The sequence below is a fragment of the Dermacentor andersoni genome, chromosome 3 (genome assembly GCF_023375885.2).
Source record: "Dermacentor andersoni chromosome 3, qqDerAnde1_hic_scaffold, whole genome shotgun sequence".
In the NCBI taxonomy this organism is placed as follows: Eukaryota; Metazoa; Arthropoda; class Arachnida; order Ixodida; family Ixodidae; genus Dermacentor; species Dermacentor andersoni.
In genome coordinates, this window is record NC_092816.1 from 71,059,206 (window position 1) to 71,078,460 (window position 19,255).

The window sequence follows — 19,255 nt, forward strand, 5'->3', positions numbered from 1 at the left end:
ATTAGAGCTGTGGAAGTTGGTGGAGAAAATGACATACTGGGGGAACTACAGAATACGTTCAGACCAGGCAGACGATTAGAAACTAATACTTTTGTACTAATTCAGTGCGTATATAGTTCTTTTTCAATAGCTCAAAATTGATTGTTATGAATTGCATCTCTAGATATTAGAGAGCTTACAACAATCACTGGGAGCTTTGTCAAGCTGCTTTTGAACAGGTTTTAGGCCCATATGCCTCAAACATCTATTCATACATGGTCGTTGTAAATAAATTCAAATTCAAGTTCAAACGTATGCAGTGAACTGTTATGGGTTATTCTCGAGCAGGAAGCCATAGATGACGATTTCGTGGAGCGGCTGAGGGCATTTAAGAGACAACCGAGTCCAAATTGTATGGGAAACCGGGGATGAAATGAAGTGGTAAAATTTAGCAGGATAGCTTTAGAGCGCACGCTGGATGTGTCAAAATTAGAAAGAAATCTACGCTTTTTTACCCAGTTATGTCACGAAAAACTTCGTTGAATCGAGTTCGGCCAAGTTTTCTTCATTAATTCGGGTTGATGATAACATTAAACTCTATCGGTACCTGTCGGACAATGTAAATTTCTTCGTTAGATCGGGAACTTCGTAAAATCGGGTTTCGTTAGATCGAGTTTATCTGTAATAGCACTAGCATATCCTACCACGAAGCTTGGCTTCGCTAAAAAAATAAACGCCTTGCGCATGCAGCCAGCAAAAGCATGGCCTTTGAGATTGGTTTGTGTAACCTAGAGAGAACCATCGCTGGGCCGTAGAATCGGGCATCATCTATTATTGCAAAAATTACTCAACGCTTCATAAAGCATGAAGTGCAGGAACATCGGCTTGACAAACAAGATATTACTACCTCACAGCTACTGCGTCCCTTGGCTGCTTCGCGTCAATGTCGGCGTATAATCGCCATCGTGCTCACATATCACTGTTTCTTGCATGCTTCTTGAGCAAGACTACATCATGAATACAGATAGGAAAAATTCTGATAAAAATGTTTGACGGTGCTTTCCGCGTTGCCACTGTATGGTTGGACACTCGGACCAGTAAGCTTTCTCTTGCACTAAAGAAATGGGGACCTTAAATATTGACTGTCAAACCCTTAAAATATCGCACACAAAAATCAGGAATTACGGCCTCTTGAAGAAACGAGTAAGTACTCGGTATTAATTCAGCAGAAAGTCGTACAAATAGTAAAACAATATAAATAGCTAGGTGTGTAGATAAACGAAGGAAACATGTACTCAATTACTTATCAACATAGCCTGAAAATAAAAGGGAAGCGGAATGCACCATTATTGAAGCACAGAGCCCCTAGGGGCTACAATACATATGAGGTGGTGTGTGGAATTTGGAAAGTAATAATGATGCCAGTGCTAATGTTTGCAAATGCCATTCTGTGCTTAAAATCTGATATCTTGTCAATGTTCGAAGTTAACCGATAATCGGCAGCCCGGTTGGATTTGTAAGTCAACAATAAGCCACAAAGGAGGCAGCGCAGGTTAACATGGGGGGGGGGGGGAGGGAATATTTTCCTTTTTTTATTATTCCGGGAAGAGCAGAGCAAAATTAGTTGCGAAAGAAAGACTAACCAAGAGTCTCGAGAAGTACTCGGAAAGAGTTATCAAACAGAAAGTGGGAGAAACACAGACAGTGAATTGGATTCAAAGAGCGGAAACAAATATGGCCATGGATATTTACAAGAATGACGAGCAAAAAATAGAACAAAAAGTATATGCGATAAAGCAAAGGGCCGTGCCTCGCTGTTTGAGGTTCGAGCTGGTTTCCAAAGGAAAAAACCATGTCGCAACAAAAATATGCTACAAGAAGAGGCGTGTGCCTGCTGCAGCGAAATTCCGTAGACCACTCAGCATATCCTAATGCAATGCGAAGTTATTCACCCAGCTAGACGCTTAGGTAACGTACACTTCACATAAGCGCTTGGATTTAAAGTTGATAGAAACGTCAGCTGGTCAGAAGTCGACATAAGCAAGAGATGTTTAAAGTATTGGTGGGAAAAAAGCACGGAAGGGATTCAGAGCACCGGATCTGTTACAGGCATAGGTAGCGGTAGAAGGCAGATACAGAAGTTTACAAAGAGAGAAGGAATGATTGAGATGTATACATAGTGTCAGAATAAGAAAGCACGCATAGACCACTTGATTAACTCAAGCAGGCAGGATGGCTATTGTCACCGCCTCGTTTCATATGTTTCGAGGACCACAAAACTGACGAAACCGCCCATGCCAGTCAACGCACAGCATCGCACGCTTCCCGATAATAGCAGAAAACGAAACAGGAAATGTCATGCAGCGGGCTAAGCATGCGCCGGGCCGGCGGGCGCGCGCGGAGGCAGTCGAAGGTGAGGCAGTTGCGAGTGAGGCTAGGGGAGAGTAGTTGAGAGGAGGGGCAAATCGGCACGGCTTCCTGGATCGGCGTTCTCGGGCGCGCGCAAATCTAGGAGGTCGTACAAGGGAAGCGGATTTGCTTTCTCGCCCTCCTCATGGATGGCGCCAATTACCTCTGCCACCGGAGCAGCCGAGTTTCCTAGGCCGGGTTAAGCTTCGCGCTTCCAAACAGTATGCTACGAAGCATCGCGGCCTCACCTTGGCGGTCACTTTCTTGCCCGCAGTACATTCCCGCGGCGGGAGAAAGAAAGGCAAAAGCGCAGCTGAATGTGACACTAACTGATAGGCCACTTTATGATCACTGAGCGTACGACAGCGATAAAGCGACAGTGATGTGCCTTCTCGCTCGCTTTTATCCCCGCAACCAGCGAGCGTCTGCGAGCACCGTTGATGGCAGCGCCGCGATAGCGAAGCGTGAATGCTTCGGGCATGGTCGCTGCGGCTTCGGAACTTCTGACCAAGACTGTACATTATTCGGTGTTAGTAGAGTAGAGCTTGATATAGTGATATAACCTTCGACGAAAACGACACAAAGGAAAGGTCCGGCAGCATGTTACACTCCTGCTGCACACGTGGTAGAGCCTTAACTTATACGATCGGAGGATTCAGACTTCTTGCAAGACCTAACAGGCCGCAGTGTGAAGTGCACGCGTGGCGCTGTAGGTCGACCTCCTCAACGACACATGCGAGTAACTTATGCACCACGTAAAAGTTATTTATTTTTCTTCTGTCTTTCTTTCCGCGCTTTTCTTTATTTCGTTCTTTTCTTTCTTTTGTTCCGGCTTTCGTTTTATCGTTCGTTCGTTCTTTCTTTCATTTCTTCATCCATATTCGGCCATAGCGTATTTGCTTGCTTAGTGTCGCTTTCACAAGATCTTTTGCCTTCCGAGTCGGTATGGACGAGAGCGCAGCTTGCAGTCACTGTGACGGCGAAGAGACTATAGAACACGTACTCTGTCACTGTCCTCGATTGATCGCGCGCGGGCTGTCGCTAGCGGCCGTGTTGGCACGCCTTGACGACAGGCCACTTTCAGAACAGACGGTCTTGGGATGCCGACATGAACTGTCGTCACACCGAAAGTTGGTCAAGGCTTTCAAAGACTATAATGAGCCCGTTTATTTACGCCTTTCTTCTTGTCCCCACTCTTCTTTCGGTCTTTACTTCCCTTTTCCTTTCTCCCAGTGCAGGGTAGCAAACCGAAGGCTTTAACCCTGGTTAACCTCCTTGCCTATCTCTCATTTGCATATCTATCTATCTATCTATCTATCTATCTATCTATCTATCTATCTATCTATCTATCTATCTATCTATCTATCTATCTATCTATCTATCTATCTATCTATCTATCTATCTGTTGTATCCTTTATTGTTTCAGTTTCGTTTCTTTCAGTGTACATATTGTCATCGTCATTCAATATGATTTCCTGTATAAGTGGCTTTACTGTAACGAATAAAGGGGGGGTTGCATACTGCGCTTGCGTGGTCCAGTGTCATGCGTCTGGTCTGAGCCAGACACCACATATTGGCGACGAGGGTCAGTATCGGAGCCATGCCGCTCGGGTGTTTCCCAGCACCGCCCCCTTTCTTGCCTGCACCCGGTGACCCGGCTGTGCCTTGGCAGCAGTGGAAACGCGTATTCCTGAATTTCCTTGAGGCCATTGGCGGCGATGAACTGAAACCGAAGCGTTGCAAGGCAATTCTGCTAAACTCGCTCGGGGTTGAAGGCCAGCGAATATTCTACAGCATCCTTTCACAAGGAGCAGACGTGACCGCGGACGCCAAGGCCGAGGACAAGGTGGACCAGTTCAAGGACGCGCTTGCTGCACTGGATACGCATTTCGCGAGCGCTACGAATGATTTGTGGAGCGGCGCCGGTTTCGCCAAAGACAACTGCCTGGTGAGACCTTTCAAGCATTTACAAACAGTCTTCGGGAATTTGCGTCTACTTGCAATTTTGGCAGTGCTACCGATAGCATGATTCGAGACCAATTACTGGAAGGCACTTCGTCACGAAAAACCCGTGAACGCATGCTTTATGAAGGGTCTTCGCTTACACTGCAGCGTGCTGTTGACATCGGGAAGCAAATTGAGCAAACGCAACAAGAGCTCGGGGAATTCGCGCATAACACTGTGAACAAGATTCAAGATGTGCGAAAAAGGTCAGACTATGAGCAAGGAAGTTTCTACAGGTGCGGCTCGTCATCGCATATGGCTAACTCGACTGCATGTCCGGCGAGGAACAAGCGTTGCCACTCTTGTGGAAAAATTTGTCACTTTTCAAGCATGTGCAAATCGAAGAAAAAGAAATACGCCGTTCGAAAGTACGAGAAGGCCAACGCCGTCACGGTACTTCAAATCGGTGACCGTAATGCGTCGGCGAAAGATATTCGAGCCAACATTTCTATCGGGAAGATAAGATTGTCGTTGCTTGTCGACACGGGCGCTACGGTTTCTTTGCTCAGTGAAGAGCACTACCACAAATATCTAGCCAACACCTACTCATTGCGACCGCCGACTGCCAATTTGTGTAACTATTCCGGAGAACAAATCAAGTTAAGCGGTTGCTTTCTTGCTGACGTATCTTACAAGGGAAACAGAGCCAGTGTGCTTTTTCATGTCCCAACCAAGGGCACTTCACTGCTGGGGCTTGATGCCGTTCGGAGCCTGGGAATCACTATCAACGGCTCAACCTTGAATTGCTGCCAGGTGACATGCCCTGATTCACTGCCTTCAGAATTCACGCACCAGTTTGCGCACTTGTTCACGGAACAGTTAGGGCATGTGAAAGGCTTTGTTCACCATGTTAAATGCCGTTCATCTGTGAAACCAGTCGTTGCGAAGCTCCGACGCCTGCCGCTCACGCTACGGCAACAGGTATCGGTAGAGATACAACGTCTGCTGGCCTAAGATATAATTGAACCTGTCGACGCATCGGAGTGGATTTCACCGATCGTCGTCGTGAGGAAGAAGGACGGTTCAATTAGGTTGTGTGTGGACCTACGTGAAGTGAACAAGGCAGTAATTGCCGATGCTTTTCCTCTTCCGCATACAGAGGAACTACTTCATGAACTAGCTGGAGGAACGTGCTTCTCAAAGCTCGACTTAGCGTCGGCATACCACCAGCTAGAACTGACTCCAGAAAGTCGGGGACTAACCACCTTTATCACACACGAAGGATTGTTTCGTTTTAAGAGAGTGTGTTTTGGCCTTGCATCTGCCCCTTCAGCCTTTCAGAGAATGATGCAGCATATTTTGAAAGATTGTAAAGGCGTACTTTGTTACATTGATGATGTGATTGTGTGGGGCAAGACACGTGAGGAGCACAACAAGAATCTACACCAGGTGCTAAAACGCATTGGTGATTCAGGTTTGAAGCTCAACCAGAAATGCACATTTGCTGTTTCAGAACTATCCTTTTTAGGGCATACGGTGAGCTCAAAAGGGCTCACACCATTGCAGTCTAAGGTTGACGCTATTGTCAAAGTGCCTGCTCCTCACGATGTTGCCACTTTGAGGTCATTTTTGGGTCTCGCTGGTTACTATGCTCGGTTTGTGCCGAGATTTGCTGATCTCGTCGAGCCGCTTAGAAGGCTCCTGCGGTCTGGTCAACAGTTCACGTGGGATGATGAGGCTGAGCGTAGCTTCCAGCTTGTTAAAACAGCTTTGTCTTCAAGCCCAGTCATACAATTGTTTAACCCAGACCTTGATGTAATTGTTACGACAGATGCTTCTGATAAGGGACTGGGAGCCGTTCTTCAGCAACGCGATGGTGACAGCGTACGCACGGTAGCCTTCGCATCGCGTGCCCTGACTCCTGCTGAGCGGAAGTACTCCGCTGGGGAACGTGAGGCCCTTGCTTGTCTCTTCGCGTGCGAGCGCTGGCACGTCTACTTGTGGGGTAGAAAATTTTTGTTGCGTACGGACCATCAGGCACTGGTGACGTTACTTTCAGCTGCCGGTACAGGACGCCGACCTTTGCGTATATCCAGATGGTCAGCTCGACTTTTGTATTATAACTTCGACATAGAGTACCAAAAGGGATCGCAAAATGTCGTGGCCGATGCGCTTTCACGCCTACCTCTTGACTGTGATTCGCAGCAGACGATGCAGGAAGAAATTGTGTCCGTTGTATCAGAGTGCCTAACAAAGGAACGGCTGCAGGTGGCCACTGCTGCAGACAGCACACTGCAACAGGTTGTTGTGCACGTGGTACATGGTTGGGCGCCTAGAAAAGCTTTGCCAGCAGAAGTAATGCCGTACTTTAACGTGCGGGAAGAGCTTTCTTTCGTTGATGGCCTTTTGATGCGCGGCGAGCAGGTAGTTGTTCCGAGTGAATTAACCTCGCTCCTTGTTGGTTTTGCGCACGAAGGTCACCCAGGAATTGTGAGGACGAAGCAGAGACTACGTTATCTTTACTGGTGGCCGCGTTTGAATAAACAAGTAGAAGAAGCAATCCATTTTTGTCATATCTGCCAGGCCGCGGACAAGTCCGCTAAACCGTCGTTTGCGCCGCTGCAGCCGGTGACGTTTACAGCGCTACCATGGCAGAAGTTAGCAATGGATATAGTGGGACCGATTGACTGGGCCCCTTCAAACTGTAGGTACATGATGTCGCTGATCGATTATCATTCCAAGTGGCCTGAGGTTGCCTTTTCATCTACAGTGACGTCACAGAGTGTGGTCGATTTTTTGCAGACTGTGTTCAGCCGAGAAGGCTATCCGGAAGAAATTGTCACAGATAATGGGCCTCAGTTTAGATCGCAAATGTTTGAAACATTCTTGAGAGAGAGGGGTATAGCACATCGTTGTTCTTCTCTGTACTATCCACAAGGAAACGGCGCGATTGAACGCTTTAATCGCGTGCTGAAAGATTTCATGCAGGTTGCCCGATTGGAACAACGGCCCCTCCAGGCTGCTGTGGTTGACTATCTCGGCATATATAGGTCGACGCCGCATGCGACAACGGGTGTGTCGCCAGCCAAGACTCAATACAGTGGGTTTGCCGACAAGAGAGCGTGTGCATGCCAGTTCGAACAAAAATGTTCCTGCTAGGGTTAAGGCGAAGCAGACGTATGCAAAACAGTATACGGACAGGAGGCGAGGTGCGAAAAGACCAGCCTTTAGTGTAGGGGACTTCGTTCGTGTACGCAAGCCAGCAGGCGGTGGGAAAGCGTCGGCAAACTACATGGGACCTTTCAAGATTGTCGGCAGAAAAGGCAAAAATAGCTTTTTGATGAGCGACGGTCGTTGCTGGAACGCGTCTGAACTAGTTCGGTTTCCCTGCAATCAATCGCAGACAACACAACAACGGGCATGGGAATTGCCTCATGACTACTCGGGTACCGCTGGGGCTGACAGCCGCGCAGACGCTGAACAGGGTGAACTGTTGCGATCGCCGGAAACAAGGGCTGAAGTTAATGAAGAAGTGGTTGCTCCTTTAGAGGATTCGGTGGAGCAACCTTTGCGTCGCAGCACTAGGGTACGCCGACCTGTCGAAAGATTTGGGTTTTCTTTACCTGAACAATAAGTGTTTAGTTCGTGTTATTTTGGTTGTTGCAAATTACTATGTTGTATTTTCAAGCGGGAGGCGATGTTGTATCCTTTATTGTTTCAGTTTCGTTTCTTTCAGTGTACATATTGTCATCGTCATTCAATATGATTTCCTATATAAGTGGCTTTACTGTGACGAATAAAGGGGGGGGGGGGGGGTGTTGCATACTGCGCTTGTGTGGTCCAGTGTCATGCGTCTGGTCTGAGCCAGACACCACACTATCTATCTATGCTTGCTTACAGGGGTATGAACCATTTCTGGTGATGATATTTTTGGTGTCACTGGAATATACGCAGTTTTTTTCGGGTGTAAACCATTGCAACGAACCACTTAAGGCTTTCGCCTTAAATTGGATTGGATTGGAGAAACATTATTTATGCCTGCAGTTGGGCGCTCGCGCGCCCCGACGAGGGCCTACGTCATCCTCGAAGTTGCCTTAAAGACCGTCTGCGCGGCGAATGCACTTAATATGTGCATCCAGACAATATTATGTGGTGCTGCACTTTGTTGATTGATAGAGAAACGTGTGACGAGAACGAAGCCCTAACCGCATATGCATTCGTCGTTGCAGAAGAGCAGAAAGGTGGCTTAGTGATACAAGTACCGTTAGATCAGGTGTCCTTTCCATGTGAAATCATCTAGTGCTTTACTACCAATGTACACCGCACACAGATAGCAGAATATCCGTTAAGCACACACCCACATTGACTATGAAGGCACGGTAACGCGCGCAGGAGACAGAGAGTGTGCCTAATAGAGCAAAAATCTTGCTGAAGTAAACACATAGAGTTAAGCTCTTCTGATGCTAAGAGGTGGATGCTGAAAGATGCTTGAAACAATGTACGGAGGAATGTAAAATATTTATGTTCAGGAAGCTTTCTGCAGCAAACACAAACTCTCATTTGCATTGCATTTTACGGCTGCAAATTTGCCCTCGTATCCAAAGCATTGCCTCCTAGGAAGGTGAGCAGGCGTGCCACTACTCTCTGAAAGCCCTACCGACCACATTATGAATAAGGATTTGGCGTCTGCTATACAGGATATCTGAAATGGGGCGTGACGATATCTCACTTGCATGGGGAAAATACAGATTGTTTTGTTGTACACCACTTGTTTTCAAGGTGAGAGATATTGCGGTGAGCTTGAATCGGGCATGCAGTTATTTGTATACGCGGGCCTCTTTTTTCAAGTGTGTCATTTTCGATATCAAAGAATTTCTCTTCACCCAGGTTACGGAAGCAAAGCTGGACGATTTATAGGAGGCCCGCCGAAGTGGCGAGATACGTTTCGCTCTTCCATGTCCACACTAACCGCAGCAATAATCGCAGGTAAAACATTTTCGCAAGTCTGCTGCATGTCGTTAAAGAAGTAGCGGGACACAGCAGCGATCGACCAGCAGCGAGTCGCATAGCAATAAGTCCTCTAACACCAGAATGATATTATACTTCCAAAAACAAACCAATATACGACCTGATATCCCGCGTTTTATTACTAAAAAGCTCGCATGCCAGATAGAAAGTACAAAGAAATCAACAAGTACTGTATCTCGTACAAAGAACTGGTAATGCATATACCCCAGAATACTTAAGACAAAAGAAAAGTAAATTCTAAGGCAATGTGAGAATCGATGTAAACCCAGGGTTCTGAACTGTTTCCTTTCATTCACGACAATTAGAGGCGATGTTAACGGCGAATGTTAAATTTCTTCAACGCTTAGTCCAACAGGAGAGTGGTGAGTTGATGTTAAACGCTACTTCCGAGCACCACTACTGTTTGTATGCGTACTACACAGAATACACAAGGAGTGTTTGTTTGAAGCGTTGTCATGCGCCATTGTTCATAAGCTCTCGGAGGGTTGAGCATCGCCATTGCCTCACATCGCACACCGCATCGCGGCAGAAGTATCTTCAACTTTAATTCTATTTGGGGCTGCACGTGCCAAAGCCACAATCAAAATTATGAGGCACGCCCTAGTCGCGTACCCCGGATTTATTTAGACAGTCTGGTGTTCTTTAACGTTCACCTAAATATAAGTGCACGAGCGTTCTTGTATTTCGCTGCCATAAAAATGCGGCTGGCGCAGTTGGGATCGAACCCGCGACCGCGAACAATGCCATAGCCGCAAAGCGGCAGCGGTGGGCTCAGCGGTTCATTAAGAACACTTGGCACGATCTAGCGGCGCTGCCGTGAGGCCTGCGCGTGACCTCCGAAATGCATGGCGCTTCGGTGCATGTGAACGCTGAGAAAACGCGTCATGCGGCAGCCGGGCGCCTCTCTCGTGCTTCTTTCTGGACAGCTGGGCCATCTAGTAGCGCTACCGAAAAGTCAGCGCGTGGCTTCAGAGACGAGAAGCGTGCGCGAACGCTGAGAATTGTTCCCGCAGTTACAGAGCGCCCAGGGGCACATGTTCAGTGAACCAAGTTGGTGAGAGCTTCATTGAGGAGCAGCACATACCCAGAGCATTGATGGCGTAGCTCGCTAAAACATTGACGTAAAATACGTTGCTTGGAAAGCGGCATATACCCAGTGCATTTGTGGCGCAACCGGCTAAAGCGTTGTGCTGCTGTCCATAAGGAACCCGGGTGACGTGCGTTCGATTCCGCCCATCGTTAGAGATACTTAAAGGATATTTCTTGTCGTTGAAGAGTGACACACCCCCTGTGCCATGCATCTAGTTATCCAAGTTGATGTTCAAAGACGTTCATTGAGGAGCCGCACACACCTACTGGCACACACAATGACCCAGATGCCATCATAGAGGCTCATTGAGGACAAGCACAGACCGACTGCTCCAAGTCGGCGCCAATGAGTTTCTTCGAACAGTGATGCCTATCCTGACCCCGTTAAGAATGAATGTACACACTAGCACATACTTAGTGGCACAAGTTGGTCGGATGTTTGGCCTCGAACTCTGTTGCCTCAGCACAGCTGCCCGATGCGTTAACCATTCGACCCCGGGAAAACGGTTAGATGCAATCAAAGATACGTACATAGATGTACAAATAGCCCTCGGAACGTGCATGAAGTACCATGAAAATTCCAACTGCATTAAAAACATCTGGTCGGGCTAGATATAGCTTGTTTGAGAGGACGAACACGCTAAATATAGTAACGAGTTTCACCGGGCCATGCGCCTGGCCCACACAGGTGCGACGATTGACGCAGATGTAGCACTGAGTAAGCGGCGTTATTTGAAGCTGGTGTGCCGACGAGCACGGGCGAGACAGGAAACGACCGGACGTCGTCTCGGTGTTTGCCAACAGGAGATTCGCCCCTGTACCGGGGAAGCTTGGTCGGCCAGAGTTGGGCGCCCCTGTAGCGCTCACCATCCAAAGAATACAGAAAGAACCGGGACGTTGTGTCTATGTCCAGCTGGGAGTCTGAAGCGGCGTTAACCAAGGAACGTGACCTACATAGGTCTTGCGCCCTAAGCACCAGCTTCTCTGCCCCGCGAGATCTGCCAAGCTGGCCCTCTCGTGTTGAAATCCTCTCATGCGCACTTCCATGTGTTTCTCACTGCACGTTGAATGGCATCGACACGCTGTTGCCGCTCTTCATGCCACGTCGCCGTAGCAGACCGTTTCGTCACGTTCACGCAGCGTGTGTGATTGAGCATGTGTGAACGAGAAAGCTTTCTTTCGGAACAGCCTCAACATCTTCGTAAGCGCATTAGCTATCCTAGAATCTCAGCTGCTACCCTAATATTTGACCTATAGGAGCGTAACAAAACGCATTGGCGAAACTGCGCTGGCCGGCGCCCGTGTGCCGCGTTTGATCACTCAACTTATTTTGCTGTCCACACCAGAATATAGCAATTATTTGGCTTGATCCTCATGAAAACTGAAGCCGATGATACCAATGACTCTAAAGTAAGTAATTTTAAATGTGAAGACTTCAATAAGAGCGCGGTCCTGTCATAGGTCTTCAGAAACTGGCGTACTAGCAAGTGGCACAGTTAGCTAATCATCTCCCATAAAACACAAAATCTGAAGAATACGTCGAAAGACACAGGTGCCTTACGAAATCGTGTAGTCGGCTTTGAAAAATGGACCACGTGCAGTCATTTTAATAACGCCATCTCTTGTCGCTCTCATCGGCTATTAATGTTGCAGCCTTTCAAGAAACCCGGTAAAGCATGTATCAAAAATGAACAAATAAAATCAGTTCACGTTTGCGTGCTAGATTAGCATACTAGAGAACATGGGCCACATTGTTGTCCCACAGAAGTGAGTGGCTCCACCAGCAGTTGCAGGCCAGACAGACCTCATTAGCGACGTCGTCCTCAACGCAAAATATTTCTACTGTCCATAATGATAGGTTACACGCATTCGTTGGGAGCCTTTCGAAAATCATTTGTTCACTATTCTTTTGAGTAACACGTTACCGCTTTATTCTTTGAAATAGCCTCTACAGCACCGGATTTGAGTAAGAAAAGAGCACGGTGATGAAATTATTTTTTTCTTGAGGTTTACTCTGCCAAAATCCAGAAAGAAAAATGAGGCATGCCAGCAATAACCTCATACCACAAAGTCAAAGAAATTTAAGGCGCGGAGTGGACGAAGGCAAAGAAAACAAGCACACAAGAACAGGTCGCTGCGTTCTTTACCCGCACCGTACGGGCAGTGAATTTCTTTGAATTGTGAAGCACCAACTAGCTGAAACCAAGAATATGTCAGAAATCTAAAAGGTCGTCCTGAGGATATTCAGAGGTATTCATATATATATATATATATATATATATATATATAGGGCACTAGCAGTTAACCGAGATATCAATATAAGAAATTGCTGAGTCCATGTAAACTAATCAAGTATGATCCACATCACAAAGAATCACAAAGGAAAAGACATATCACCCGGAAAGTACGAATACAAGCAAGCGAAAAAAGTGCCAAGGCCAGGGAAGCGTTGCCAGTCACATTCGTATACAACTTGCCGCAATTTCAAAAATCTTCTTGGTCAGTTTGCGTGATGCATCCGACGTAGGAATTCAGATATGTAAATGCCATAATTGAAACCAATTCACCAGCTACAAAGGGCTGTCATCAAGCTACACTGCTTGCTTGCCGAAGCATTCCTGTCGCACTTGGGCTACGGAGAGTTGATGGCACCTTGCCTTTCGTTGTCCGACTCTTCATAGCACTTAGCAGTCTGCAGGGTGCTCAGTGTGCGCCCGGAGACAGGTTTCAATTCGCTTTTGGGGACGACAAAGCTTTTGACAAATTTACCTGCCCATGTATGCACCTAAGAACCGTTGATCCTCGGAGAAAACGTATCACTTGCACTCGACCGCTATCAACTGAATAAATTCAGAATGAAGGTCTGTGGACGGATACTTTGCTAATAAATATGCACGGGACACATCGTGCTCGTAATTTTTCTGTTATATAGAAAAATGTAAGTTCGGTTGAGCACTATTGAAATGAATTTCCACGAAAGTGCACGGTTTCTCCTAAAAGCACACGACCATGTACATTTCCATCTTAGCGGCGCTACAAACCGTATGCATGCCCTCACTTGGATAACATCTGTGAATTTTATGTGTTTTCAATGTAAATAAGTAATGGGTAGTGATTACGGTTAGAATACAGAAGGTAGTTACGACATGAGAGTCAAACACGCAAACTTCTCATTGTTGTTTCTGGCATCGCTTCCATGAATAGCTTCGTTCGCACTACTCTGGGTAATGTAATGTCACAACTTAGAACGACCACACTTAGACGCAACATCATTATGCCGTAGACTTATTTAGAAAGAATTGATTAGGTAGCAGGGATACAAAAAAGCAAGTGTATAACAAGGCATATAAGTCCACATTTGCGCCAGTGCTCCAAATGGTGTGGGCGTTTCTTTCTTTTTTTTGTTGTTGTTGTTGTTCTTTGTTACAGTAGGCGATTTATATTACATTGCCTTCCGTTTAGAAATAGCGCACGGACTATTAAGGCATGATCTATTGTTGTCTGCGGAGATAATCTCTCATTGGGCCCTTGTTGCTACACTTCAGTAAGCCCTACTTCTAATGCTTGGCTTTCATATTTGTCTGTGTGGAACGTACGAAAAGTCGAAGCATAAACAGATTAATGAAATGAACAATTTATTTAGATCATAAAGATGTTTGTGAGCGTGAAAAAAGATACTAGGCCACGCCTCCTAGAACGTTTTATTGAATTACATGCATTGCATACCCCTACATTGTCCATACTTTCAAACACGTATAATGCGCTTCGTTATTTTACAGCTTGGATCTGCTATCACATTGGCGCGGACGCTACAAGACAGATGGTCTCAACAGCCTCGTATACGAGAGGTTGCACATATCCTTCGAGAAAATGTATACGTGGATAAAAGTCGATCTGAAACAAGGCAAATAAACTCCATGTACGGCTCAAAACGAAACAATTTGACTTCGTGCTTGAACAGGCTCGATTTTGCCAGTCCAGTGAGTTTCGCGTGTGAAGTTTTGTTCAATTATGAGATACTATCAGGGACCAATTTATTACCTTAACTGAATAATTGAGAACGTCATTTCTAGAGGAAGGTAAAAGAAATAAATCTAGACACTGTGTAATAGCTATAGAAGATAAATGGGGGTCATTAGGTAGCATAATTGGAGCCAAGAAGACAAAACGCACTTGAGGACGGCAAAAGATTAGCTAGATTGATGAGTTCAGGAAATGTACCAAGATAGGTGGATTCTGCTTGTGCAATACGGAGGTAATTTAAGGCTCCTTCGAGAGCGTACTATTAAGTATGTTTAATTAAGGAGAAGGCTTTCTGCTCAATAGGCATATATAGGGTTTACAACGACGGCTAAATGCTGAGTCGATGCCTGTGCGTCAAATGCGCACTCTTACTCCACCTATAAGACGCGAATGTGGCTCTTGCAAAGTTGTTGGAGCATTGGACTTTTGCAGATCTTGACAGCGTCGAAAACTTGTAACTTGCCTATCACATGAGCCTTCAGCTTTCAATTACTATGCAATACCTTACTTTAAGGAACACACAGTCATGTTTCTAGATTTCAGGCTACATGTTCAGATTAAAAAATGCAATTTTATTGCGGCACGATCTGCAGGACTTCAATAAAGTTTTACCATACCATAGCCATGGTCTTGCGCTTCTTGCTCGCGATCGAAACACCAAGCAAGAAATGTTTTTGTGTGACCTTTACACTTTTGTAAGCGTGCGTTGCTATAATGAAGCGTGGAGCTGCACTGCACCAAGCATACCTATCTCTCTAGCCCAACTAGGAAATATGGCACGTGCACTTTAAAAGCAACGGAAATAGAGCCACTTAAAATTGCAAGACGTCTTTGGTGCCAATTAGGCAGAAACTTCGTAAACATTGGCTGTTCTATAGACTGGGGCAAGCTGTGGTCGTGAATAACGGGGCCCACGATCTACAACGAAGTCCATGGGGCTGCCGTCTGGCCTGAGCGCTCTCTCGTCAAAGTTTCGGTAACTGCTGGCCGCGCCCCCTCAGATACAAATGATGTCGTCGTTGATCGTGTGCTTGTGACCTCTAAACTAAAAGTGTACTTCTACCTCGTTGTGTCCTTTCTCTCTTGCATAGCAATATGTTCCAGGTTGCGTTCACTGGGACATTATATTGTTTAGTAAAGCATTTGCCTTACCAGGATTTAAGTGATTACGTATTAAGAGGAAGCTTTAGCTCGGGCACAACTCCGACGCGGCCTATTCAGATACATGTAAAAACGCAAAAACATTTTTCTGAGGTAACCCCTGGACCGATTTTAATGAAATTTATTGCATTTGAGAGACAAAGGTAAATTCTAGTGACTGTTGAAAGCGGTATTTTGATTTAGGGCTTGAATTTTGTTTAGAAAATTTTCAAAAATTCAGAAGTTTGAAAAATATAGAAGCACGAAGTTTACAAACTAATAGCTCTGCATCAAGAACAGATATCGCAATTCTGTAAGCGGCATACATTAGATCATTCAAATCGGACAAATTTGATATGTAATTTTACATCTCACGTAATTTGTTACGTTGTTTACGAGGGTTCTGAAAAAATTGTAATTACATATTAATAAATTTTTTGAGATTCATGCGTAAGATGTCAAATTTGTTTGCTTTAGATGTGCTATCAGATACAATTCACAGAAGTGCGATATCATCTTTTTCTTGCTGAGTTACAGAGTTGTAAACTTGATACCTTCGTTTCCTGAAAATTTGCGATTTTTTGCCAATTTTTAATAAAAAATTGACGATGTAAATAGAAAATTCGAAACAAACAGTCACTAGATTTTAAATTTTTCTTTTAAAGCCAACAAACGCCGTCAAATGTAGTGCACTGGTTGCCGAGAAAAACGAATTATCCTTTTATATGTATTTAGATAGGAGCACCCGAGCTAAAGCTTCCTCTTAAGTGTTAATAATGATTGTATCTTCACAATTTAGGGTTTTATTAAGATAGAAAATATATGAATACTGCAGGCGAAATTGTGACGTGTCCCCTTGACGTTGGCGTGAACGTCGACGTGAGGTTCTCTGTAAATTTCAAAGGCAATAATATCGTGGTCACCTGCCGTAGGTTGTAGGCAGGAAGAAAAGCGTGCGAGTGTGAGCCGAGAAGTACGGTAGCTTGATGAGCGGCGTCTTCTCGCGCGCACAAAGGGGAGGGGGCGGGCGTGGGGGTGGAGGGGCTGAGTGTGCTGGGAGGTGAGCGTGGGCTAGGAAAGGGGGGGGGGGGGGTGGAGGGGGGCAGATTAGCGCGCATCTCCACTTCTACTCCGGCAACGGCTGCGCTTGGCGTGGCTTAGCGTGGCGGCGTGCCCTACCTTGGAGGTAATCTGCGGTGAGTGCAAAGCATAGGCGACACGAGATCTATCATTGCTTCATGTGCTCTGTGCTATCGTGCGCCTAGCGCCTAGTTCGCACTGAAACGAGGGTAAGAACGAAAAGAAATACGGGGCTTTTGCTGCTGTCGCTCTTTATCACGCCCGCGTTGTGCATCGAGTGTTCGTGGGCATCGAGGGACATCTGTTCATGGTTACCCGTAAGTACATGACACCATGATTGGTAATTCAATTAGTAAGCGAATCATTACAGCAACTTCTGCGGCCTATAACACTACCAACCTTGCTTCGTGTGGTTTTCTCGTGGTTGTTGTCGACACTGTTGAAGCTTGGGCAAGTTGGTGTGACATTCTTTTTCAAGAGTGCAAAGAACAAGGACAAGACGAGCGCACATACACAGCGCTTTGTATGTGTACTCGCCTCGTCCTTGTCCTTTGCGCTGTTGAAAAAGAATGTCTCATACTTTTGTACCGCTATCAATGCTTCACCTCTCAGGCAAAATTTTCATACTTTGTTTCCGTTCTGGTGGAATAAATTATGCGGCTCGCGCACGATACGTCCAATCATACGCGAACACGACTCTTAATAATTTTCCCCTGCGCCATGCACTGTTGCCACTATTTGCTGACATATTCGACAAGCGATGAGTTTCCGCCGTATCGCTGCTGTGCAAGCAGCTGTTCAGGTTCCTACGGTGTCATTTCGAAAGCACGATGACTCGCTACGTCGTGCAGCTGCCGCAAAGGTCACTGCCTGTCGGCAGACCGTAATCGCGGCATACTGGTGCCGTTCCGCAGCTGTGCTACGTGACTTGCGCTGTTCAAGTTCCTCTGCAGCGTAGGCTCACCTCGGCGCCAGAGAAAAATGACTATACATGATGACAACCTCATGCCTCAGTAGAAGCTCCGCCAATGAAAACGTACTGAACCTGCCCCGTGGGCCATCGTTGTCCAGAATAGAGTTGCTGAGAAATGCCGATATTAAACGACCTTCGGCTCTGCCATGGCATCTCTGAAATAAGCGAACGTGACCTGGCCGTTCAACTGTAGGAAATCTCTGTGACTTAGTAGCCCCGCACAGGGGGCCCGAATGAAATAGATGTTTCTCTCTCTCTCTCTCTCTCTCTCTCTGTGTGTGTGTGTGTGCGCGTGTGCGTGTGCGTGTGCGTGTGCGTGCGTGTGTGTGTGTGAGTGTGTGTGTGTGTGTTTGTGTGTGTGTGAGAGAGAGTTGGAGAGTGGCGAATCTGCCACTTCTGCTTTAATTTGTCGCCGAACGTGGAGGAAACACTGGTTTGATGCCTTTGTGCAACAACCATGGAAATCATGGCTTCCACGTGAATATATGTGACATTTGTGCTTTCTGCGGCTTCAGGCATTCGTGCGGCGTCATTTACTACTCTGTATAGCTTAAAATTATCAATAAATGCTATGTCGAGAAACACATAGAGGCAATATGCTTCTCCGCAAACCCAAATATGTGCGAATTCTTGCGTTTATCAGGCAATATGTTGTTGAAGTATATCGATTTTCAGAGTCACAAAACTATGCGTAGGCATAAAGACGGCATTTATGCAAGCTCATGTACTATTCATCATTAACGTGCTGGCTGAACTGCCAGAGTTCGCTCTGGAATTTTTTTTGCCAACCCTAAGCTCGGAGTCATCCGTACAATGGGTGCGAACGTTCCTTCTCTCACTTTTTCTATAATATGCATGGCATAAAGCTTACACATCAAGCACACGCTTCAAGCAGTATCCCTCTCTTTGCGCAGCCACGCTGCCGCATATAGCGATTGCGGTGCACAGCCACGATGCACTAGGGAGGGAGGCAGATATCCACAAACTGGAGCGAGCAGTATCATAAAGTATTCTTCCAGTAAAATGTGTTTGAGAAGATAAATTCATCTTTGCTTTAAAGATATTATTCCACATTCTCCTATTGGCGTTGTCACTTAGACTGGCATCGGTTGCTCCGCCTCACGGTGTATAACGCTTCTGCTGTTCACATTCGCGAAGCAACATTCGGCTTACGAACGACACCGTAGTGGAGAGCACCGGCATTGTTTTGTACAAATAGTGCTCCTTAACTTACCTTGACTTCCATCTAAATCTAAGTGCATACACAAGGGTTGTTGCACTACACCCCCCTCCCCCCCTTCCCCAAGAAAATGCGGTCCCGAATTGTGCTCAGCAGCACAATGTCAGAGCGGGTCCTCCTGCTACATAATGCAAATGTCCTTTTGCTCGAAATCATGTTCTTTTTCTCTAGAACGTCGCATGACGCTTTTTTTTTGATATGATATAAGGAGATGTTGGCACACAGTTTACGGCGCCGGCTACTCCTCATCTTTTCAGTGGTTCTGTCATACATCGTACAGTGTTCAAGGTGACATATCAAATAGTCTTGTCACACAAGCACCAGGACATATCACGCAACGTTTCCACAAG

The 19,255-nt window shown here is 46.1% G+C and overlaps 1 protein-coding gene across 4 annotated transcripts in view; it reads left to right on the plus strand.

Moving 5' to 3' along the window:
- Positions 1-14,516, plus strand: part of LOC126545538 (beta-1,4-N-acetylgalactosaminyltransferase bre-4-like) — a 75,714-nt gene extending 61,198 nt beyond the window's left edge. For 2 of the 4 annotated variants that reach the window (XM_050193456.3, XM_055062124.2), the window contains exons 8-9: positions 9,220-9,318; positions 14,229-14,515. In XM_050193456.3, the coding sequence (XP_050049413.1) occupies positions 9,220-9,318; positions 14,229-14,361 (232 nt within the window). In that variant the 3' untranslated portion in view covers positions 14,362-14,515. Of the gene's footprint in view, positions 1-9,219; positions 9,319-14,228 lie in introns of all 4 variants that reach the window. The other 2 variants (XM_055062128.2, XM_055062135.2) reach the window with 2 other exon arrangements.
- The last annotated feature ends 4,739 nt before the right edge of the window (positions 14,517-19,255 follow it).